The 27,532-nt window shown below is 32.3% G+C and overlaps 2 protein-coding genes across 3 annotated transcripts in view; one reads left to right on the top strand and one right to left on the bottom strand.

Annotated features, from left to right (window-relative positions):
• The window catches only part of LOC127834498 (uncharacterized), a 213,288-nt gene extending 199,112 nt beyond the window's left edge, over positions 1 to 14,176 (bottom strand). Inside the window, exon 1 of one of the 2 annotated variants that reach the window (XM_052360370.1) lies at positions 14,050 to 14,176. The gene's annotated coding sequence lies outside the window, so the exon portion shown is untranslated. The remainder of the gene's footprint in view (positions 1 to 14,049) is intronic. The other variant, XM_052360369.1, reaches the window with a different exon arrangement.
• Positions 14,177 to 18,010: 3,834 nt separating this feature from the next.
• Positions 18,011 to 25,699, top strand: LOC127834499 (uncharacterized). The gene is made up of 3 exons (XM_052360371.1): positions 18,011 to 18,075; positions 19,352 to 19,426; positions 21,313 to 25,699. The coding sequence occupies exons 2-3, from the start codon at positions 19,355 to 19,357 to the stop codon at positions 22,630 to 22,632; spliced, it is 1,392 nt and encodes a 463-aa protein (XP_052216331.1). The 5' UTR covers positions 18,011 to 18,075; positions 19,352 to 19,354; the 3' UTR covers positions 22,633 to 25,699.
• Positions 25,700 to 27,532: the final 1,833 nt, after the last annotated feature.

The raw sequence follows: 27,532 nt of genomic DNA, 5'->3' as shown, positions 1-27,532 counted from the left end.
AAATTCGAATGAATATTACAATAATACATTCTGAATACTTTAGTATGTAATTAACAGTTTTGTCTGAGAAAATCACTAAATTTTATATATTTATTCAAATTCACATAAATCATATTTCAAAAACACATAATTACTTCAAATCCTTTCACACAATACTGAAAAAAATGCACAGTTTCTGATTGTTATTGATTCTTTATTAATTTATACATGTACCATTTTTTAATCTTGATGCATCCTCAATTGTATAATGCACATCTTAATCTGTTTTAACAATTATAATATAAAGATTAAGGCTGACTCCGTAAAATAATAATCCATGATTTCTGCAGTACTTGCAGACAAACTAGGAATACTGCTGTGATATTATCTATCTATCTAATGGGATATTAATTTGGCTTCAATAGAAAAAAATCAAAGCATACACATGTATAAAATGTGTATGTATATTTAAGTTAAACTTAAATTGATTGACCATCGATAAAAAGATAGTATAATATATGTATATATATATATATATATATATATATATATATATATATATATATATATATATATATATATATATATATATATATATATATATATATATATATATAGTTATATAAGTAAAATGTAATAATCCAGATTGTGAATATTATATAATAAAAGTAAAAACACGTGTCTGGGATTTTAAATATATATTGATTTAGCCAACGCGTTTCGCATAGCTCATCAGGGCATAATACAATATATTACAACGTCAAAATGTCATGGAGATAACGTCATATCAATTATGACGTCATAACGTCAATAAATATTAAATGAAATTTAATTTGGGTTTAAATACATGTATAAAATGTTGTTCTTTTGCTAACCTAGCTGAAATATTGTTTGAAAATAGCTTATAAAATGGAAATATTTTAAATTTTGGTTCATTATGTGAACATTCATCTAAATGTTTACTTAAAGGCATCTGTCTTGTTGAGGGGTCTCGCATTTGTTGTTCATGGACAGATCGCCTATTTCTAAGTTTATCGCCAGTTTGGCCTATATAATATTGTTTGCATCCATTGCATACTAATACATAAATCACATTTTGTATATCACATGACATATTAGTTTTTATTTTGAACATTTTGCCATTAAAATCAAAAGAATTCCCTTCAATAATATAACCACACAGGGCGCATCTAGGGTCATTACATTTGGATACTCTTGGTTCTTGAGATGAAAAGTAAGATTTGGTTAACAGACGTTTTAAATTAGGTGGCTGTCGCTTACATTTTATTATCTTCTGATTTGAAATTATTTTCTTCATAACCGGGTCTGTTTGTAAAATGTCAATGTTGTTTTTTAATACGCCAAACAGTTCTTTATTTTTTGGATTTTGTGTTGAAATAAATGGAATTATATTACTCTTGTCTTTTTGTGTTGATTTTGAAAGTAATTCATGTTTAGGGATGGAAAGTGCTTTTTTAATACCTGTATTTATAATAGATTGTGGATATTTTCTTTGAATAAGGGAATGCTTAAGTTCATTTAAACGTTTTAGTTTAAGTTTATCATTCGAAACTATGGTGCAGATCCGTTTCGCTAAAGTGAAAGGAATATTTATCTTTGTGTGTTTATTATGACACGAGGTAAAATTAAGATATTGTTTAGAATCGGTTTCTTTGTAATATATATCAGTATTAATTTCAGTATTGTTTTTTATAATCAATATATCAAGAAATGGTAACTCGAGTGTGCTTGTTTGCATTGTAAACTTGATATCCGAATGTAAGTTGTTTAAAATAGTATAAAAGTTTTGAAGTTCATGGGGAAATTTTGTCCAGAAAATAAAGCAATCGTCTAGAAATCTTTTCCAAAATGTTTTTATAAAAGAAAGAAATTCATCATTATAAATTGATCCGATTCTTGCATATAGTTTTTGTTCTAAAAATCCCACTACCAATGTAGCGTATGTTGGCGCGAATTTAGTACCCATTGCAGTCCCTTTAGATTGGTTGTAGTACTTATCATCAAAATTGAAGTTATTATTTTCAAGTATTATTTTTATGCCTTCTTTTATAAACCGTTGCGAAAACCTTTCATTAACCGAATCTGGATATTTTTGAAGCCAATAATCAATAGCTTCTAAACCAAGAGTATGCGGTATATTAGAATATAAATTAATTACATCAAATGATACTAATGTACTTGACTCTGGAACTTGTGAAGGTATATGTTTTAGGAAATCTATGTTATTTGTTATATTGCTATTGACATATTTTACAAACGGTTTTAACAAGATATCCAATAAAGAACTTAAACGACTTGTTTCACAGTTAGTTCCAGCGACTATTGGGCGAAAGTTTAAATCGTCTGGATCCATTAACTCTATATATTCTGAATTGCTATGTTTAATTGCATCCTGAATGATTTTACTTTTATGAATTTTTGGAAGACCATAAAATAGACTTGTTTTCCATTCGAATTTTACTAAGAAATCATTTTCCTGTTTAGTTAGTTTATTATTTTCCTTTAGTAAATTGCGTATTTTTGAAAGTGTTATTTGACTACCATTATCAGGGATTTGTTTATAATATTCAACGTCATTTAACATTGCTAATAATTTTCTTCTATAAAAGTCTGTATTCATTATAACAATTCCGCCACCCTTATCTGCTTCTTTAATAGTTATGGATTTGTCTTCTGCTAATAAATCTATAGCTTTTCTTTCTTTTAATGATATGTTATGTTTAGTGTCATTTTCCATTTGAGAATGTTGAAGGCAAAGTGTTCGAGTAACATTTATATAATGGTCTAGTGTATTATTTCTATGTTTAGGTGGATAAAAGGACGTTTGATTTTTTACAATAGAATTGTTTGTATTATTATGATCACTATTATTAAAAAACTCTTTAAGCCTAAGTGATCTATGAAAATCATCCACATCTTTTATTTGATCATAAGAATCATTTTTATATTTAGGTGTTGGTGTAAATTTAAAACCCCTCAATAAGACGTCAATTTCAGTTTGAGATAATGATCTTTTTGAAAAATTGTAAATTTTTGTAAATAATTTTGAATTTTCAGCTAGGTTACCTAAAGTTTCTATGTCGGACTGCTCCACTCCCTGCCTCCTTCTAAAAAATCAACGTTAAATTCGCTTGGTTTGTCGTCGTTATCTTGCAATATGTCGTCGCTCGTATTGTTGTTGTTTCTATAGTTTCTTCTGTATGAAGACCTTGTGTTGTCTCTTATACTGCTTCTGTTTGAAGTGGAATTGTTTCTTTGGAAAGTGTTATGTAATTCGATGTTGGTATTATTAATTTTTAAAAGGACTTCTCTTACAATACTTTCCACATCTATATTTTGTAAACAGCTTGTTTGATTTTGTTGCAGGTTTCTTCTTTGCGAATGTTGTTTATTGGTGTTTCTTTCTTGACTGTTGTAGTTGTATGTTGTTTTCAGATTTTGGTAGTTGGTGGTATTTTTTCGGACAGCATCCGCATATGAAGAGGGTTGATTTTTGTTTACGAAGTCTTGTTTTTTAAAGAATGGATTTTTATTTTCATGTTCCTTTATGAATTCTTCTTCGTATTTTGAAAGCCATTTTTCATTGTTTCCCCATCTTTATGTGAAATTTCTTCATTTCGTTGCGTTTCCGTTTTCCAAAGTTCTACCAGTGTCCGTGCTGTTTTTCCGTTGCATTTTGAATGTATCAATTTGAATATTTCTTCGTCGATGCGCTTGAATTTCTCACAGTTTGAAGAAGCACGTAATGACTGCAATTCTGTTTGGATATTGAAGTCATTCAATACGGCCCTTTCTCTAACTGATTTCTGATCGATATTTTCATTTGGTATTTCTTTTTTCTGTAAATGTTTTGGTATTACCATTGGAGTTGACCTTAACCATTTAGAATATTTTTCAAAATGGCCTTTATTTTTTATCATGGACCAGTACGTACTTTTTCGTATTTCCATTTTGTTGTGCCATATATTTGATATTTCCATTTTTATTTTTAGTGCTTCTCTTTCAAATATGTTATTGTTTTCCTCGTTATTTTCGTGGTTCACGGATATTTCGGGCTTCGGTATATTTTGAGAAATTTCATGTACAGCTGATTTTATGTCAGCGACAATGTCATCTTTCCTAATGGCAGTATTATTATTTTTTGCAATTGCCGCGCTCAAATCGTTAATTGCGGTCAATATCAGCGACAGTTTATCGTCTATTGATTTTAAGAAATATCTATTGTCCTCCTCCATGACTTCCTCATTCGAGTTTGATTTCGAGCAATCCGACGAATCAGACAATTCTTCAAGTTTTGCTCTCTTCGGTCCCATGAACACGCTGCACAATCCGTTATATATAGTTATATAAGTAAAATGTAATAATCCAGATTGTGAATATTATATAATAAAAGTAAAAACACGTGTCTGGGATTTTAAATATATATTGATTTAGCCAACGCGTTTCGCATAGCTCATCAGGGCATAATACAATATATTACAACGTCAATATATTGTATTATGCCCTGATGAGCTATGCGAAACGCGTTGGCTAAATCAATATATATTTAAAATCCCAGACACGTGTTTTTACTTTTATTATATAATATTCACAATCTGGATTATTACATTTTACTTATATAACTATATATAACGGATTGTGCAGCGTGTTCATGGGACCGAAGAGAGCAAAACTTGAAGAATTGTCTGATTCGTCGGATTGCTCGAAATCAAACTCGAATGAGGAAGTCATGGAGGAGGACAATAGATATTTCTTAAAATCAATAGACGATAAACTGTCGCTGATATTGACCGCAATTAACGATTTGAGCGCGGCAATTGCAAAAAATAATAATACTGCCATTAGGAAAGATGACATTGTCGCTGACATAAAATCAGCTGTACATGAAATTTCTCAAAATATACCGAAGCCCGAAATATCCGTGAACCACGAAAATAACGAGGAAAACAATAACATATTTGAAAGAGAAGCACTAAAAATAAAAATGGAAATATCAAATATATGGCACAACAAAATGGAAATACGAAAAAGTACGTACTGGTCCATGATAAAAAATAAAGGCCATTTTGAAAAATATTCTAAATGGTTAAGGTCAACTCCAATGGTAATACCAAAACATTTACAGAAAAAAGAAATACCAAATGAAAATATCGATCAGAAATCAGTTAGAGAAAGGGCCGTATTGAATGACTTCAATATCCAAACAGAATTGCAGTCATTACGTGCTTCTTCAAACTGTGAGAAATTCAAGCGCATCGACGAAGAAATATTCAAATTGATACATTCAAAATGCAACGGAAAAACAGCACGGACACTGGTAGAACTTTGGAAAACGGAAACGCAACGAAATGAAGAAATTTCACATAAAAGATGGGGAAACAATGAAAAATGGCTTTCAAAATACGAAGAAGAATTCATAAAGGAACATGAAAATAAAAATCCATTCTTTAAAAAACAAGACTTCGTAAACAAAAATCAACCCTCTTCATATGCGGATGCTGTCCGAAAAAATACCACCAACTACCAAAATCTGAAAACAACATACAACTACAACAGTCAAGAAAGAAACACCAATAAACAACATTCGCAAAGAAGAAACCTGCAACAAAATCAAACAAGCTGTTTACAAAATATAGATGTGGAAAGTATTGTAAGAGAAGTCCTTTTAAAAATTAATAATACCAACATCGAATTACATAACACTTTCCAAAGAAACAATTCCACTTCAAACAGAAGCAGTATAAGAGACAACACAAGGTCTTCATACAGAAGAAACTATAGAAACAACAACAATACGAGCGACGACATATTGCAAGATAACGACGACAAACCAAGCGAATTTAACGTTGATTTTTTAGAAGGAGGCAGGGAGTGGAGCAGTCCGACATAGAAACTTTAGGTAACCTAGCTGAAAATTCAAAATTATTTACAAAAATTTACAATTTTTCAAAAAGATCATTATCTCAAACTGAAATTGACGTCTTATTGAGGGGTTTTAAATTTACACCAACACCTAAATATAAAAATGATTCTTATGATCAAATAAAAGATGTGGATGATTTTCATAGATCACTTAGGCTTAAAGAGTTTTTTAATAATAGTGATCATAATAATACAAACAATTCTATTGTAAAAAATCAAACGTCCTTTTATCCACCTAAACATAGAAATAATACACTAGACCATTATATAAATGTTACTCGAACACTTTGCCTTCAACATTCTCAAATGGAAAATGACACTAAACATAACATATCATTAAAAGAAAGAAAAGCTATAGATTTATTAGCAGAAGACAAATCCATAACTATTAAAGAAGCAGATAAGGGTGGCGGAATTGTTATAATGAATACAGACTTTTATAGAAGAAAATTATTAGCAATGTTAAATGACGTTGAATATTATAAACAAATCCCTGATAATGGTAGTCAAATAACACTTTCAAAAATACGCAATTTACTAAAGGAAAATAATAAACTAACTAAACAGGAAAATGATTTCTTAGTAAAATTCGAATGGAAAACAAGTCTATTTTATGGTCTTCCAAAAATTCATAAAAGTAAAATCATTCAGGATGCAATTAAACATAGCAATTCAGAATATATAGAGTTAATGGATCCAGACGATTTAAACTTTCGCCCAATAGTCGCTGGAACTAACTGTGAAACAAGTCGTTTAAGTTCTTTATTGGATATCTTGTTAAAACCGTTTGTAAAATATGTCAATAGCAATATAACAAATAACATAGATTTCCTAAAACATATACCTTCACAAGTTCCAGAGTCAAGTACATTAGTATCATTTGATGTAATTAATTTATATTCTAATATACCGCATACTCTTGGTTTAGAAGCTATTGATTATTGGCTTCAAAAATATCCAGATTCGGTTAATGAAAGGTTTTCGCAACGGTTTATAAAAGAAGGCATAAAAATAATACTTGAAAATAATAACTTCAATTTTGATGATAAGTACTACAACCAATCTAAAGGGACTGCAATGGGTACTAAATTCGCGCCAACATACGCTACATTGGTAGTGGGATTTTTAGAACAAAAACTATATGCAAGAATCGGATCAATTTATAATGATGAATTTCTTTCTTTTATAAAAACATTTTGGAAAAGATTTCTAGACGATTGCTTTATTTTCTGGACAAAATTTCCCCATGAACTTCAAAACTTTTATACTATTTTAAACAACTTACATTCGGATATCAAGTTTACAATGCAAACAAGCACACTCGAGTTACCATTTCTTGATATATTGATTATAAAAAACAATACTGAAATTAATACTGATATATATTACAAAGAAACCGATTCTAAACAATATCTTAATTTTACCTCGTGTCATAATAAACACACAAAGATAAATATTCCTTTCACTTTAGCGAAACGGATCTGCACCATAGTTTCGAATGATAAACTTAAACTAAAACGTTTAAATGAACTTAAGCATTCCCTTATTCAAAGAAAATATCCACAATCTATTATAAATACAGGTATTAAAAAAGCACTTTCCATCCCTAAACATGAATTACTTTCAAAATCAACACAAAAAGACAAGAGTAATATAATTCCATTTATTTCAACACAAAATCCAAAAATAAAGAACTGTTTGGCGTATTAAAAAACAACATTGACATTTTACAAACAGACCCGGTTATGAAGAAAATAATTTCAAATCAGAAGATAATAAAATGTAAGCGACAGCCACCTAATTTAAAACGTCTGTTAACCAAATCTTACTTTTCATCTCAAGAACCAAGAGTATCCAAATGTAATGACCCTAGATGCGCCCTGTGTGGTTATATTATTGAAGGGAATTCTTTTGATTTTAATGGCAAAATGTTCAAAATAAAAACTAATATGTCATGTGATATACAAAATGTGATTTATGTATTAGTATGCAATGGATGCAAACAATATTATATAGGCCAAACTGGCGATAAACTTAGAAATAGGCGATCTGTCCATGAACAACAAATGCGAGACCCCTCAACAAGACAGATGCCTTTAAGTAAACATTTAGATGAATGTTCACATAATGAACCAAAATTTAAAATATTTCCATTTTATAAGCTATTTTCAAACAATATTTCAGCTAGGTTAGCAAAAGAACAACATTTTATACATGTATTTAAACCCAAATTAAATTTCATTTAATATTTATTGACGTTATGACGTCATAATTGATATGACGTTATCTCCATGACATTTTGACGTTGTAATATATTGTATTATGCCCTGATGAGCTATGCGAAACGCGTTGGCTAAATCAATATATATTTAAAATCCCAGACACGTGTTTTTACTTTTATTATATAATATTCACAATCTGGATTATTACATTTTACTTATATAACTATATATAACGGATTGTGCAGCGTGTTCATGGGACCGAAGAGAGCAAAACTTGAAGAATTGTCTGATTCGTCGGATTGCTCGAAATCAAACTCGAATGAGGAAGTCATGGAGGAGGACAATAGATATTTCTTAAAATCAATAGACGATAAACTGTCGCTGATATTGACCGCAATTAACGATTTGAGCGCGGCAATTGCAAAAAATAATAATACTGCCATTAGGAAAGATGACATTGTCGCTGACATAAAATCAGCTGTACATGAAATTTCTCAAAATATACCGAAGCCCGAAATATCCGTGAACCACGAAAATAACGAGGAAAACAATAACATATTTGAAAGAGAAGCACTAAAAATAAAAATGGAAATATCAAATATATGGCACAACAAAATGGAAATACGAAAAAGTACGTACTGGTCCATGATAAAAAATAAAGGCCATTTTGAAAAATATTCTAAATGGTTAAGGTCAACTCCAATGGTAATACCAAAACATTTACAGAAAAAAGAAATACCAAATGAAAATATCGATCAGAAATCAGTTAGAGAAAGGGCCGTATTGAATGACTTCAATATCCAAACAGAATTGCAGTCATTACGTGCTTCTTCAAACTGTGAGAAATTCAAGCGCATCGACGAAGAAATATTCAAATTGATACATTCAAAATGCAACGGAAAAACAGCACGGACACTGGTAGAACTTTGGAAAACGGAAACGCAACGAAATGAAGAAATTTCACATAAAAGATGGGGAAACAATGAAAAATGGCTTTCAAAATACGAAGAAGAATTCATAAAGGAACATGAAAATAAAAATCCATTCTTTAAAAAACAAGACTTCGTAAACAAAAATCAACCCTCTTCATATGCGGATGCTGTCCGAAAAAATACCACCAACTACCAAAATCTGAAAACAACATACAACTACAACAGTCAAGAAAGAAACACCAATAAACAACATTCGCAAAGAAGAAACCTGCAACAAAATCAAACAAGCTGTTTACAAAATATAGATGTGGAAAGTATTGTAAGAGAAGTCCTTTTAAAAATTAATAATACCAACATCGAATTACATAACACTTTCCAAAGAAACAATTCCACTTCAAACAGAAGCAGTATAAGAGACAACACAAGGTCTTCATACAGAAGAAACTATAGAAACAACAACAATACGAGCGACGACATATTGCAAGATAACGACGACAAACCAAGCGAATTTAACGTTGATTTTTTAGAAGGAGGCAGGGAGTGGAGCAGTCCGACATAGAAACTTTAGGTAACCTAGCTGAAAATTCAAAATTATTTACAAAAATTTACAATTTTTCAAAAAGATCATTATCTCAAACTGAAATTGACGTCTTATTGAGGGGTTTTAAATTTACACCAACACCTAAATATAAAAATGATTCTTATGATCAAATAAAAGATGTGGATGATTTTCATAGATCACTTAGGCTTAAAGAGTTTTTTAATAATAGTGATCATAATAATACAAACAATTCTATTGTAAAAAATCAAACGTCCTTTTATCCACCTAAACATAGAAATAATACACTAGACCATTATATAAATGTTACTCGAACACTTTGCCTTCAACATTCTCAAATGGAAAATGACACTAAACATAACATATCATTAAAAGAAAGAAAAGCTATAGATTTATTAGCAGAAGACAAATCCATAACTATTAAAGAAGCAGATAAGGGTGGCGGAATTGTTATAATGAATACAGACTTTTATAGAAGAAAATTATTAGCAATGTTAAATGACGTTGAATATTATAAACAAATCCCTGATAATGGTAGTCAAATAACACTTTCAAAAATACGCAATTTACTAAAGGAAAATAATAAACTAACTAAACAGGAAAATGATTTCTTAGTAAAATTCGAATGGAAAACAAGTCTATTTTATGGTCTTCCAAAAATTCATAAAAGTAAAATCATTCAGGATGCAATTAAACATAGCAATTCAGAATATATAGAGTTAATGGATCCAGACGATTTAAACTTTCGCCCAATAGTCGCTGGAACTAACTGTGAAACAAGTCGTTTAAGTTCTTTATTGGATATCTTGTTAAAACCGTTTGTAAAATATGTCAATAGCAATATAACAAATAACATAGATTTCCTAAAACATATACCTTCACAAGTTCCAGAGTCAAGTACATTAGTATCATTTGATGTAATTAATTTATATTCTAATATACCGCATACTCTTGGTTTAGAAGCTATTGATTATTGGCTTCAAAAATATCCAGATTCGGTTAATGAAAGGTTTTCGCAACGGTTTATAAAAGAAGGCATAAAAATAATACTTGAAAATAATAACTTCAATTTTGATGATAAGTACTACAACCAATCTAAAGGGACTGCAATGGGTACTAAATTCGCGCCAACATACGCTACATTGGTAGTGGGATTTTTAGAACAAAAACTATATGCAAGAATCGGATCAATTTATAATGATGAATTTCTTTCTTTTATAAAAACATTTTGGAAAAGATTTCTAGACGATTGCTTTATTTTCTGGACAAAATTTCCCCATGAACTTCAAAACTTTTATACTATTTTAAACAACTTACATTCGGATATCAAGTTTACAATGCAAACAAGCACACTCGAGTTACCATTTCTTGATATATTGATTATAAAAAACAATACTGAAATTAATACTGATATATATTACAAAGAAACCGATTCTAAACAATATCTTAATTTTACCTCGTGTCATAATAAACACACAAAGATAAATATTCCTTTCACTTTAGCGAAACGGATCTGCACCATAGTTTCGAATGATAAACTTAAACTAAAACGTTTAAATGAACTTAAGCATTCCCTTATTCAAAGAAAATATCCACAATCTATTATAAATACAGGTATTAAAAAAGCACTTTCCATCCCTAAACATGAATTACTTTCAAAATCAACACAAAAAGACAAGAGTAATATAATTCCATTTATTTCAACACAAAATCCAAAAAATAAAGAACTGTTTGGCGTATTAAAAAACAACATTGACATTTTACAAACAGACCCGGTTATGAAGAAAATAATTTCAAATCAGAAGATAATAAAATGTAAGCGACAGCCACCTAATTTAAAACGTCTGTTAACCAAATCTTACTTTTCATCTCAAGAACCAAGAGTATCCAAATGTAATGACCCTAGATGCGCCCTGTGTGGTTATATTATTGAAGGGAATTCTTTTGATTTTAATGGCAAAATGTTCAAAATAAAAACTAATATGTCATGTGATATACAAAATGTGATTTATGTATTAGTATGCAATGGATGCAAACAATATTATATAGGCCAAACTGGCGATAAACTTAGAAATAGGCGATCTGTCCATGAACAACAAATGCGAGACCCCTCAACAAGACAGATGCCTTTAAGTAAACATTTAGATGAATGTTCACATAATGAACCAAAATTTAAAATATTTCCATTTTATAAGCTATTTTCAAACAATATTTCAGCTAGGTTAGCAAAAGAACAACATTTTATACATGTATTTAAACCCAAATTAAATTTCATTTAATATTTATTGACGTTATGACGTCATAATTGATATGACGTTATCTCCATGACATTTTGACGTTGTAATATATTGTATTATGCCCTGATGAGCTATGCGAAACGCGTTGGCTAAATCAATATATATTTAAAATCCCAGACACGTGTTTTTACTTTTATTATATATATATATATATATATATATATATATATATATATCCTTGTAAAACTAAAAATTAAATATGTATGTTTCTATTACATCATTTAGGACTTTTATTTTCAGACAAAGTAGAGTGAAGCTTAAAACAGTATCCAATTGTAACAGTCAATTTTGGGAAAATCAACCTTATAATTATTTTCTGTGTTGGCCAATGTCATAATTGGTATAAAATGTATATTGAACTGGAAGTTTTCTTTATTTTAAATGATAACATTTGCTTGGTCAGCCATAATTGTCACAATCAAGTGGTCTTTTTACACTGTAGTTTTCTCACTGACTATGGGTTTGTTCTGAGAATGAGCCACACAAGAGATGAGTTGTCAATTTTATGTTTATCAGTCTTTCATAATCCAGTATACCTGTAAAAAGGGAATTTTGTAACTAATTATCACACAATATACACAATTAAAATTGTATGCATTTAGATTTATTTAGCACTGCACATTAATCATTTTCCAAAAATATGTAGCAACATTACATTATATAATGCTGCAATACTAAAGTAATTTACTAATTAAAGGTCGCTGATGTGTAATGGATGTGGTGTCCACCTAATGATCTGGAGGTCACTGGTTTGATCCCCAGTGTGGGAGCATTCTTAAGAAATCTCCAAGAGACACCCAAGTACTGGTTCTAGGCCCAGGAAACGAACTCAAGAGCATTTCACATACATGTACGTAGTTAGTACTTTAAATTTAATCGAACTAAAAATGGGTTAAAACTAACAACTGAAACCCTTATTAATACATTTTATTTTGAATCAAGCAAATGTGCAAATTCATTAAAAATAATGAGTAAAATTTAAAAATTCTAATTTAAAGTAATAATGATAATTTAGATCATTTTCAGAATATTTAATGATGATAATGATACAATTATATATTCCCTAAATGATAAAAATAACACATGTTATGTTAATTTATGAAAAAAAACGTTTTAATTTTATCAATATCATGGTAATTACAACTAGATACAGGCAATTAGATCAGAAACGTGCATTAATTATATTAATGAACAACCCAGACATTTGTAGTGATTTATGGTCACTATTTGATTAACGTTCTATACATGACCTGTCATAAAAGGTATTTTTTAGCCAGTACTACAATCGGCAATGATAGTCTGTATTGCATACATATTCCAACGTCTATTATCAATTCGCTTCCTCAAACTGAACAAATATTTAATGTTTACATCGCGAAACGTAATGCATCCAGTTTCAATTTCGGTTTGGTTGGTTTTGTAAACACAGTAAGTTCATCTTAAAAATTGGATGATAGGGTGATTAAATAATAATGGAAAAGTAAATCACTTGGATAATAGGTCAAAATGCAACACAAATGAACGTTAATAGTGCTATTAATATCAAAGTTTCGGTAAAAAGTTTGGCGCTAGTTCAACGCGCATCGTATACAGCCTCATAACAATAGACTGACAACCTTTTGGGTAGTAAAGTAGTAATACAAGGCAATATGTCGACCGTTAGCCACGAGGCCTATCTTACGAAGGAATCCGAGATAGCCGATGTATCACGATTGAAGCAGGTATGCATGTTGAAGGTAAGTTAGTTTTTAAAAATGTTTAAACATGTCTTGCACTTTCGATTTCAAGATCCATTCGGAGTTATAAATTCGATGTGTTAACAATGTTCATGTTCAATTATAAATTATTTTTACAGCAACGCCGCATTGAATTTGACAAAATGTTACGTTTCACCTAAAACAACTGACACAAGCAAACAAACATTAAAAGTTCAGTTTAACAACATGTTTATCAAAAGTCTGCACTTTCGATTTCAAGGTTATAACAAAGAAATTGTAAGAAGTAAATTGTTCGATGGATTGTCAATTTAAGTTCGCAGTAATAATTGATATCTGCTTATATGAAAGTGTTTTATCAATACATCAATAAATTTTGAAGATGAGAATCAATCTACTTACGGAACAATACGAATGGAAGTTCCCCCTGTATGTAAAATCCGCTTAACAACTTCCGTCTTCGTATTAGTGAAATCTCCTAGCAGAGTTGCTGGCCCGTGATCCCACGTGAAAATTTACAAAAAGGATTTTTTCTATGAGAATATTTTTATCAACCAATTATATAAATAATAAGGCATAAATCACATGGCCCAATTTTTGTTCCAAGTGATGTATACAATACGTACAGTTTAATTGGAATAACTGAAGCTCTTGAGTACGGAAGCCTATTAGGACCAGTTAAAATAATAATAAAATGATGCAAAGTTCTTATCACGCGAAAAAGGCGTGTATACGCAAATAAACACGTAATCATGCAAACAAACGAATTAAAACGCTAATAATCGTTAAATAATGTTTAATAAATACATAAGAACGTAAAACATGGCTTAATAACGAGAAATAAAGGATTAATAATTCAATATCAAGGCGCATTTATAAGCGTTTGTTCCACTTTCACCTTGCACGATTAAATCCAAATTGTACGTGGTACTTAGAGGCTTTCGTATTTGAGATCTTAACCTCGCAGTGGTTTTGAGTTAAAAATATGACACGTTTTAAATGAAGATTATATGCGATAAAAAAACACAAGTACTAGTTTGTGCAGGACACTGTTCAATTAAAGTTAATATACGTTTCAATAAAGATACGAACAAATGAAATACTCGACTTAAGCCAGTTATTCGATAATCATTTTATTCAGAAATCGGATCAAGACGCCTTTACACTTAAGTTGGTTCGGGTTGAAACCTATTGCGCATCCTTTTTGAAGAACATGATCTTATTCTACATTTCAGGTTTTCCGTTTTCGCCCATTTTTATATTTGCCATCAAAATACGGCAAATAAAACGCACGCGACTCTGTTGGACTAATGATGTGTTTGTTGCTTATAACACACACAAGGTTATTATGACGTAATATGGCTGCCTGTTAGTATAGATATAGTTTTTACGTCGAGACGAAAACATATGATATAATTAATTTATTGTCAAACAAATAAACGTGCAGACCAATACATACGTCGACGTCTAAAATTACGGAAGAACATCTTAATTTTATATTTCTTTGCATAATTTAAATTCTCGCCACATGTATTTAAAGCCAGCCACATAATAAATTTAGATTTCAGGTAGAGAACAGCGTGTTTTTGTGTTATTTGTGCATATTGAATTACAATGGATAATATGGTTTTTAAAAATAAGCATTGATAGTCGTCTTCCTTGTATAAGACTCGCGTTTTGTGGAAACTGGGTTAAATGCATGTGCGGAATATTTCCTCCAACAATAGCCATGTCAGTCCGCGCATGCTAACCAAGGACGACACTTTCCCCTTGTATGGTATTTCTTGTGTAAAGGAAGTCAAGGACGACACTTTCCCCTTGTATGGTATTTCTTGTGTAAAGGAAGTCAAGGATGACACTTTCACCTTGTATGGTATTTCTTGTGTAAAGGAAGTCAAGGACGACACTTTCCCCTTGTATGGTATTTCTTGTGTAAAGGAAGTCAAGGACGACACTTTCCCCTTGTATGGTATTTCTTGTGTAAATGAAGTCTATTCTCAAGAAACTTTCGCTTATGTATTGAGTCTGTACTAATTCAGACGTTTAGACACATTTTAATGGAATCTTTAGTTTATTTGATCCATATAATACACTTAACTGGCATTGCTTGCAAAGAATTATGATATTCAATAACTAAATTCATTTATGTCTTAGAAGTAACATATTATCATGAATCTAAGAAGGATTTTAAAGATTTAATGAAAATATAGGTAGGCTTACAATATTCATCTTTTATTATATTGAATCAAGCAATGATGCCCTCATAAACTGTTATTCTTTCTCGAAAACTCAGCAAACAAACTTTTAGAAATTTATTTGGTTGGGCTTATTTGCACTAAACGGAACTAGTGTTGTTGGTGGAATCCAATGCCTACATAAAAGCAAATAAGCCCAACGAATTAAAGCTCTAAAAGTTTGTTTGCTGAGTTTGTTTTCGAGAAAGAATAACAGTTTATGAGGGCATCATTGCTTGATTCAATATAATAAAAGATGAATATTGTAAGCCTACCTATATTTTCATTTAATCTTTAAAATCCTTCTTAGATTCATGACAATATGTTACTTTTAAGACATAAATGAATTTAGTTATTGAATATCATAATTATTTGCAAGCAAGACTCGTTAAGTGTATTATATAGATCAAATAAACTAAAGCTTCCATTAAAATGTGTCTAAACGTCTGAATTAGTACAGACTCAATACATAAGCGAAAGTTTCTTGAGAATAGACTTCCTTTACACAAGAAATACCATACAAGGGGAAAGTGTCGTCCTTGACTTCCTTTACACAAGAAATACCATACAAGGGGAAAGTGTCGTCCTTGACTTCCTTTACACAAGAAATACCATACAAGGGGAAAGTGTCGTCCTTGACTTCCTTTACACAAGAAATACCATACAAGGGGAAAGTGTCGTCCTTGACTTCCTTTACACAAGAAATACCATACAAGGGGAAAGTGTCGTCCTTGACTTCCTTTACACAAGAAATACCATACAAGGGGAAAGTGTCGTCCTTGACTTCCTTTACACAAGAAATACCATACAAGGGGAAAGTGTCGTCCTTGGTTAGCATGCGCGAACTGAAATGGCTATTCTTGGAGGAAATATTCCGCACATGCATTTAACCCTGTTTCCACAAAACGCGAGTCTTATACAAGGAAGACGACTATCAATACTTATTTTTTTAAAGCATATTATCCAGTGTAATTCAATATGCACAAATAACACAAAAACACGCTGTTCTCTACCTGAAATCTAAATTTATTATGTGGCTGGCTTTAAATACATTGGCGAGAATTTAAATTATGCGAAGAAATATAAAATTGAGATGTTCTTACGTGATTTAAGACGTCGACGTATGTATTGGTCTGCACGTTTATTTGTTTGACAATAAATTAATTATATCATATGTTTTCTTCTCGACGAAAAATCTATATGTATTACCTTTATTAATACGGAAGCTATACCAACAGGCAGACATATTACGTCATAATAACCTTGTGTGTGTATGTGCAACAAACACATCATTAGTACAACAGAGTCGCGTGCGTTTTATTTGCCGTATTTTGATGGCAAATATTAAAATGGGCGAAAACGGAAAAACCTGAAATAAAGAATAAGATCCTGTTCATGAAAAAGGATGCGCAATAGTTTTCAACCCGAACCAACTTAAGTGTAAAGGCGTCTTGATCCGATTTCTGAATAATATGATTATCGAATAACTTGCTTAAGTCGAGTATTTCATTTGTTCGTATCTTTATTGAAACGTATATTAACTTTAATTGAACAGTGTCCTCCACAAACTAGTACTTATGTTTTTTATCGCATATAATCTTCATCTAAAACGTGTCATATTTTTAAATTAAAACCACTGCGAGGTATTTTGCAAATACGAAAGCCTCTACGTACCACGTACAATTTGGATTTAATCGTGCAAGGTGAAAGTGGAACAAACGCTTATAAATGCGCCTTGATATTGAATTATTAATCCTTTATTTCTCGTTATTAAGCCATGTTTTACGTTCTTACGCATTTATTAAACGTTTTTTAACGATTATTAGCGTTTTAATTCGTTTGTTTGCATGATTACGTGTTTATTTGCGTATACACGCCTTTTTCGCGTGATAAGAACTTTGCATCATTTTATTATAATTTTAACTGGTCCTAATAGGCTTCCGTACTCAAGAGCTTCAGTTATTCCAATTAAACTGTACGCATTGTATACATGGAACAAAAATTGGGCCATGTGATTTATGCCTTATTATTTATATAATTGGTTGATAAAAATATTCTCATAGAAAAAATCAATTTTGTAAATTTTCACGTGGGATCACGGGCCGACAACTCTGCTAGGAGATTTCACTTATACGAGGACGGAAGTTGTTAAGCGGAGTTTACATACAGGGGGAACTTCCATTCGTATTGTTCCGTAAGTAGATTGATTCTCATCTCCAAAGTTTATTAAAGTATTGATAAAACTCTTTCATATAAGCAAATATCAATTATTACTGCGAACGTAAATTGACAACACATCGAATAATTTACTTCTTACAATTTCTTTGTTATAACCTTGAAATCGAAAGTGCAGACTTTTGCTAAACATGTAAATTGTAAAACTGAACTTTTAATGTTTGTTTGCTTGTGTCAGTTGTTTTAGGTGAAACGTAACATTTTGTCAAATTCAATGCGGCGTTGCTGTAAAAATAATTTATAATTGAACATGAACATTGTTAACACATCGAATTTATAACTCAGAATGGATTTTGAAATCGAAAGTGCAAGACATGTTTAAAAATTGTTAAAAACTAACTTACCTTCAACATGCATACCTGCTTGTGATTTATTATCAGTTTTATTTAGTCGAGGGTGATATGGTATCTTTGTCCTGTTACTTCATATGAGGCGCTCTTTGAAAACAGGGTTTAATGCATGTGCGTCAAGTATCGTCACCGATTAGCCTGTGCAGTCCGCACGGCAATATCAGGGAAGACACTTTCCGCTGTTATGGAATTTTTAATTATATTTTGTTTACGGAGGTCTTTCCTTGACGAACATCTGGTTAAGGCTGAAAGTTTCGTCTCTGATTAGTTTCTGCACACTTAACGCACATGCATTAAGTCTGGTTTTCACAGACCGAGACTCGTGTGTGAATGCAAGTTCAAACGTGTGTTTCTAAAAATAGTCAAATAATATCACAGCGGGGAATACCCGCTTAGTTTTGAAATCAGCATTGATTTGGCTTAGTTTGGCAATCAGTCTTGATTTGGCTTTACTCATACATACTATTATTTCGTCTATAAGTGGTACCTCTATTTTTGTGTTCGTATATAAGAAGAACCACTGTTGTTGTTTTTACCAACAGGTTTATAGATACTACATGTACCATATCTATACTGTCTTGACTCTAAACCCGTGTGGTGAAATATCGTTCCTTTTCTGTGAACCTTGGGAATATGAAACTCTAACGCGTTGAAATATTCAGATAGGTACATTACGTACATAAGACTGCTTCATGATATGGTATGCAACATAATAATTTGTAGATTTATTCGAACATTTTGGTTGAGTTGTTTGCGTGGTCATCCTATTGTAAACACCGATTAAACATTTAATTTCAATCAAAACAAAATATTAACGTGTATTTTGACTTTTATTGAACATATGGAATACCATATTCTCCAATCAAAATTCCGATTTACTTTCAGGAAATGGCGGAAGGAGGAATCGGGTCTACAGAGTTAGAATCTGAAAGCAATCTCAGACACAATCATCAGTCTCAGGCAAGTCTGCACATAATTTTTGCATTAAAGACAGCCGAAGGGTCTATTTGCGACATAATTTGACACTGCAAAATTGCCGCCATTTGTAATAAATTCATTTTAGTGGCCGTGTCAAATGAACACGTGTTAACACTTATCATACACTTCATTATTTTTCAAATACCGGTAATTGGATATTAATAAATAAATATGTGGACTACCACATTGTTTCTATACGAACGTGAAAGAGACTCAAATTGCACATGCAGAAAACACTAAAATCACACGCAACATCCGAAAATATATTTGAGAAACGGGCTAAATTCGCACATTTTGAAAATGTTTGGGAATACATGTACATGTTTTTTCACTATAAAAATTCAATGATAACATTTAAGAAGAGTTTTTTTTTGTTAATATGAAATTAATATATTAAAACTTTTCGGTACTAGTGCGAGGACTTAAGATGAAGATATTTCCATTTGTAGAGTTACCGAAGTTAAAAATCAGTTGACTTTTAATAAACCACCCGACATAAAAGCTTCGTACACGTTTAAAATGTTTCACTCGTAAGAACATCTTATGTTTGTTTATACTTAACTTATATCTCATACAAACATGTAAATGTCGTAACAGCCTGATTTAGGTACATGCAAGTGCGTTAGAATTTCCACAGGTATAATTATTGAAATCCCTATTATATTTCGCTAATTTCGGTCCATGAACAGCATGACATAACTGTTAGCACGTTAATATCTGCTGATAGCCTCTTTTTATTGCAATTGTTTATGGTAACTCTGCGCCTTTAAAGTGTGTTCGAGGCATAATTTCCTTTGTAGATTTATTTAAATTTTCTCATGATATTTATTTTATGTAAGATTTTGTGAATTACATACATTTCTATCAAAAAAGTATTTCCATATAATAATTAAGACGATTACACTTTAATTACAAAATAAAAATAACTATTAAAGTAGAAACATGCAATTATATTTATTTATAGTGAACATACTACAAATGATTTCTGTTAACGTATAAATGCCAATATATGTATTTGCGTATCCATACTACACCTATATTACTGTTAACGGATAAAAATGTAATAATATGTATATGTATTATCCTTACTTCAAAATACGTTACTTTTAACCTATTAAAATGCCGATATATCTATTATGAGTATCAATGCTACAAATATATTACTTTTTAAGCATACAAATGTCATTTTATGAATGTTGATTATTTTTCCATACGTCAAATTGTGCGTCTATGTGTTTATCAATACTACTTATGAAAAAGCCACACAACTTATTTGGCATAGTAAATTTAGGTACAAAACAGAAATATATTTTATTTATGCCAATTAGAATATATATGGTGGTTACAAGGTAGAAATCCGTCTTTTTGCGCTTAAAAACTTAAAAATAATCGCGTTTGTCGAAATGGACGTATACGTATAGAAATCCTACTTTCGGTTTTAAAAGCGTAACCGTTTGAAAAATAATAAATCACTTGCTAACTAGGCTATAGATTTAATGACAATTTTGCACACTTTCAAATTGAATCTATATGTATTGATTCATATGTATTTCATTTCAAGGTGTGTGGCATTTCAAGGTGTGTGGCGTTAATGTTAATTATATTGTTATTAAATACAACACATGACTTACAAATAAGTAAAAATACTGTTTTCATTGATTTGTATTTGCATTTTTTTTTATGTAATTCAGTAACATCGTATATCAGAATGCATTTCACTGTACTTATAAATAAACAAAACTGAAAATTTATCTGAAACAATATTTCAATCAACTTCCGGAGAGAGTATTTTGATGTGTGTATCGTAACAAATAAAATAGTATTGTGCGTCATAAACTGACTCTATGAGTGAACTGTTTTGTTTTTAGAATTACTTCGAAAGTGTGTCTGTGGAGATCTCCAGTATAATGACTCGGCTGGGATACGGCGAGCAGATAAGACGGTGGAGGGTTGAGAAGTACAAAGAGCAGGATAGCTTGATGAATGCACGATCAAGTGATGTAACTGTGATCACAGCTGGAAGCAAGGCAGAGGGGCTTACCTGCTATTTTGAAAGCGACCGTGATGATATACTCGTTTTGGAAGGTATCATCTGTGTGGAAGCTGGTATACATCTTCACACCATACCTAACGGCATAGGAGTGTACAGGATGGATACACATGCATATTCAGGACACTGTAGACTGTTGTTAGAGAGACAAGCGCGTAAACATTTCAAAATAATCCACAATGCTTTGTGTGATAATGGACAAGGAGACATTCTATTAAGTAGTAGTTTGTTTCTTAATGAAATGTCGGCAGTTCCACACACAAAATCAGTGGTGTACCATAAACCAGCGGGGCCGTCGCTACCGACGTCAATAGGACGTGAGTTTCACTCTGACAATGTGTGCGCACTACGCTGTCATTGCCCCAGCATCTTACAGAGATGGGCTTCCAGACCCCGTCATTGGCCGTCACCGGTCTTAGTTCAGAAAGTCGTATCGTTAGGAGCTAATGTAACAGCGGTGGGTTTTAAGGAAAGTGAATTCAAGCACATGGAATGGAGGATTGGTTTTAACACCGGAGAGTCAGAACTAGTGAACAACCTTAATGACACACAAGCGAAAGTGTACGTTATGCTCAAAATGATCGTCAAAGATGTGTTAAGGCCTTCTAAGAAAGAAATAACATCATACGTGATGAAAAATATAGTATTATGGCAAGCTGAGCGTAACCCACAAAATAAGTTTTATGCTCAGAGTTTCCTTCACTGGCTGCATGACGGACTGAGAGCACTTAGGACTGCTATTGTCACAAAACAACTGTCATATTACATGATTCCAGAAAGGAATTTAATGGCAGCCAGTGGTTTGACGTACAGGCAGCAAAGTCATTGGGTAGAAGTTATCACGGACATGATGGCAGAAGGTCCGTGGGTAATCCTCGGATTGCCAAAGATACGGAGGGCTGTTGTCGCGTCCCCAGAGCCGATGTTGTGGTACAGCATGAAAAGGATGGAGCTGGAGATGCTTAATATGGAATATTTTAACAGATATGTGAACGGAGTGTTGGATAAGTCTGATGCTATACTACAGGAGATACAGAGACGTTTGATAGAGATAATGATGGAGATTAAACTACGGATGATCGAAGAAGGCTGTGCTGTAAATGATCTGACGGATATTCGCTATAGAATGTTAAAGTAATAATGAATTGAAGTGCTTTAAAAGGATGGAACTGAGATGGTAAGATACGTGCAACGTATGAATGAAAAGATAGTGGTGTTTTGTCTCGAATATCATCCTGCAGGAGATACAAGGACAAATGAGTGGAATAGTGAGATGGATCTTCCGCCGAGTTTTTATGAAAGGCAGCGTTGTTAATAATATGTATCCGCCTTGAACTTCAGAAGTGATGGCGCTTTTTTTCGGCCGTGCTTGAAAATAAAATAGTGGCGTGTAGTAAGGAACTGGTTCGTCTAAATAATGCAGTAGTTAATGTAAACGATCAGCCGTAGCAAGTAATTAATATAAAATACTTTAGTATGCACAATCAGTCTTCCTTAAAGAGAGTATATAATATCTCTTTTTAAACATAAAAAGTTGTTGGATCCTAATCAACCATCGCGATTTTGGGGAAGTCAGCACATAACGGTAGATGTCTGACGCCTCCAAATTACCAGTTTCGCAATTGACATCCCGCGAGATATCCAAGAGGCCCGATGACGGTTATGACCGAGATTTAAAGACTTGAGAAGCCGGGAACCGCGCTCAATAGTAAACATCGTGTATCCGGCAAAGCTGTTTTAAGATTAGAACCGTGTTCATGTTACTGGATTGTGGACGATATATAGAGGCGAACAGGCTAGCCTGGCTGGACCAGCGATATAGAGGCGAACAGGCTAGTCAGTCTGATGTATAGAGGCGAACAGGCTAGCCTGGCTGGAATAGGTACCGTTCATGGAACGCCAACATTTACATCTGCACGGAGCTGAGAGTCACATTTTGATAACCAATCAATAAACTACACACGAGCTGCCGTGATCCAGTGGGTAGATGTATGCAAACATTACTATATCGATGTGCGCACAAAATGCCACACACAAAAGTGAACTAGTCTGCAGCCGAGACGACACTGAGAAATATTCAATGTCAGTTTGGACAGAGACGTAGTATCTACGTCTCTGGTTTGGACCGTGTTATTGCCAAGGAGGCATCGGTTTCGGTACCTGCTACAGTATGCGATCCGATATCGGCAGATCAAAATTAAACGCAGGGATCTATACATACAACTCCGGATTCCATATTTGAACACGGATGTACTTGAGGAGTCTTCGACAGCCCAATCAATCAAGCGACAAGCACCCATCGTTTCTAGCACAAATGTCGCTGCTTAAATACCGAATAAAACCTAGCCAGTGTCAAACAATTTCAAAACTGTCGGTCAGTGTCGTAATACGGGATGAAACCGCTGTCATGTCCATCAATATTAAAATTATATTGGGAATTGTAATACATATACATCTTACATCTATACAGGGGTGGCGAAATCAAATGTCCGAGTCGTACATTTGCTTGTCCGGGCAACTGAATTTTTTCAATTAAGTTGTCCGTGGACAACCAGTCGGGTTGAGAAATACAAAAAAATAGATTGTATTTAAGCCGTTATTAAGTTTTACAAAACCGGATGTTGACACCCGATAACATTGTCAGTGCTATTTGCGGAGCAATCAAACTAAAATATGGGCACTCTCCTGCACAGTGGTCTCGCTTATTCTATAAGCATGATAAGAGACCAGGAGGCTAGCATGCCGCATTTTCAACATTCGGCCCGTCTGTGTACCGACTGGTTTGCTCGTTCATTCCGTACCTAAATGTTGAACGTTCGTCTTAAATTTTAAAATGCATTATTAATACCAAAGGGGAGGTATAAAACCCGGAAAACCCAGAGTGTGTCACATCGCTCCTACCTAACTAAATTTTTAGACTCACAAACGTCGGGACGTTGGGACGTGAAAAGCCGAAAGCCGAGTTGGATTACGTACAGTTCCGTAGATTGTAGGGATGGCAACGAATGCCGATTTCGGTATTCGAATATTCGGCCACCCTTCCGAACGAATATTCGGATATTCGGTCAACATCTGTTGGAAAAAAGTCAACTTTGTTTACCGTACCATTACTCCATGAATTCTACTTTCGTTTTTACCGGAAGTTCGCCGGAAGTGACTAAATATTGACACAGCGTTGCCGTCGCAAATTCGAAGCTGATTGTGTTGATTACTTTTTACAAAGACCTATAGAATACATGAATGTATTCTATAGGTCTTTGCATTTTATTGTTAAAATTGAATGACAAAAACTGTTTTTAAACTATTAATATCGTACATCAACAATAGAACGAGAAACATAATATTACATGACGACAAAATAATTACATGACAAAACAGTAAGATCTAAATATAATTAAAGCTGAACTTAAACGAATAATGTACATAGCCACAACACACTATGAACCTGTTAACAGACTAAGCAGTCAGTCTTTTAAATTTGCTACGTTTGAAAGACACTTGGATCGGCGACTTCTTATCGGATGATGTCGTGAAATACTTCCAAGCAGCGGAAGGCGTAGGTGGCATTTTGCTTGGACAGATATTTACTTTATGCGTGTAGCAATTATAATATTTTCAATTAAATGAGGGTAAAATACCAAAAACATTTCTTAAAGTATAAGACCTGATTGAATATTGAGTAATTAATTAATGTTTGGACCATACGATTCGCAAATACTCATTAGAGGTTGAGTAAATTATTTTCTAAAAGCTTTTTTGATTGGACAACGTGATTATAACCATAAGATCTGTTTTGTTTTTCACACCAAGTCGGCTCTTTTTTTACTCATTTAATCTTTGATCATTTTAAATGTAATTCGAGTTAGAAGATCAAGACGGGTCGGTGTTTTAATTGCCATACGGTCTTATTTGTTTTTTACACACAGTTGGCTTTTCCTTTACTCATTTAATCTTTGATAATTTCAAATGTAATTCGAGTTCATTGGATCAAGTGCAGGTCGGTGTTTTGATTGCCGACGCGATTTGCACCTATCATAATTTCGACACAAAGTGTCTGGCTTTGTTAGGCGGGATTTATGACCGGTATACTGTCATCACCATAGCGACGCATTATCGCGCCTACCGGAATAAACATTATAAAACGAGGAACGACTTTTCTGACAATGTTTAAAGCAAATTTTACGAATACAAAGTCTTTGAAATTACTCGATTTTATATTTTTTTCTTCCGAATATTCGATTCGGAAAACAGTATCCGAATATTCGGTCCGGGACCGAATATTCGGATATTCGGATATTTGTTGACATCCATAGTAGATTGGGTGAAGTGTTCCGTTTGAATCAACTACAATTTATATTAAAGTTGGACAAAGACGGTAAAATAGTCATTATGTATAAAAACATATATATAATGTATAATTTGAACATTACATTTCCTGGCTTATTTCATCTGCAAAAATGAAAATTATATATTGATATACTGTTTTAAAACACCGCTGTGGTTTTAACCGAGTTGAATGGTAGAACTCACCACATACAATTACGACTGACTTATAACATCATGACGTATTTTCAGGTGAGCTTATGAAGCAATATTATACATTTAAAGAAAAATCACACTACTTCCTGAAGTACAACTTACTCGCGTGTGCTTGATTGGTTTTCCAATTTTATAATTCAAACCCGAAACTAAAAAAGACAGGAAGAAAATTCATTCAAATTCAACTGACATGGATGTAAAGACCGGAATATTATGTTCAGATAAAACACCAAATAACACGTAAACAGGAAAATATAGTTTTCCCTGACAAAGAAGAAAACTTGAACAATTGATCATATGATACGACACAATTGGACAGGAAGAAAATTCATTCAAATCCAACTGACATGGATGTAAAGACCGAAAGATTATATTGAGATAAAACCCCAAATAACACGTAAACAGGAAAAAAATAGTTTTCCCTCACAAAGAAGATAACTTGAACAATTGATCATATGATACGACACAATTGGACGCGTATGGCCAATCCGAAAGCAATGGCGTAAATATTGAGCGGAGATATGTGGTAAACAAAATAATTATGTCAGCAATATATTTCGGCGTTTTACTCACAATATCCCGCTTATAAATCCGGTTGTGTACGCAAATATAAACACGTGTAATGTTTCAAGACACTTCATTTTTATACTTTGTTAATCAGTGCTTGCTAGTCTTCCTAATGCTTCATTTCTTATCAATGGCGTTGATACCATTTTAAAAATACTGTAGTACGTGTTAACCATCTAACCAACAACCCAATACGTTATAACATAATACTACTGTTCTGATTGGTTTGATATAATGCAACCATTGTGTCATAAACGCCTCATGATATTGTGAATAACCAGGATGACTGACCAAAAAGGTCAAAACACAAAATGCATTTGCAAAATGTGAACTCCGTTAGCCTGATGACAGGTTATCAACAACTATGCTTGTTTTGCAAGTCTATTATTTTAATAAAATACTTTTAAATACTGTTGCTCCAAAAGATACAGGGCAGCGTATACATACAATAAGTATTTAAAGACGAATGTTCTGTTCATGTATAACTTGGTTTGAATAAATATAAGATAATAAAAATGTCAACACAAAAGCTAAATGGAAGAAGTTCAGGATTTATTTCGTTATTTCATTTAAAAACTTGTACTTTCGTAGTAATGGCAGTCAACACAGTTTTGAAATTAACCTGGAGATATGGTATGTGTTTGTATTGTGTTAAACTAATTTTATTTACAACTTCATTTATTTGTTGTTTTTAAACGTGTATTCAAAAACAAACCATGCAAAATACGAAATTTGATATTGATCAAGTGTTACATTAATAGTTGTAATTGTATAGGTTAATAACATTTAAATGATGTGTCAATATTATATTCATGTTATTATCAAAATATGCTATGACGTAACGTCAAAAAGTCCGCCCATCCAGAAAATTGCGCATGTGATGTACATGTTTTCTTAATTAAATTTTAATTTTTTAACATAGCGTAATGATA

This window comes from Dreissena polymorpha, chromosome 6 (assembly GCF_020536995.1).
Source record: "Dreissena polymorpha isolate Duluth1 chromosome 6, UMN_Dpol_1.0, whole genome shotgun sequence".
Taxonomy (NCBI): Eukaryota; Metazoa; Mollusca; class Bivalvia; order Myida; family Dreissenidae; genus Dreissena; species Dreissena polymorpha.
This window is presented reverse-complemented; position numbering and strand designations above follow the sequence as displayed.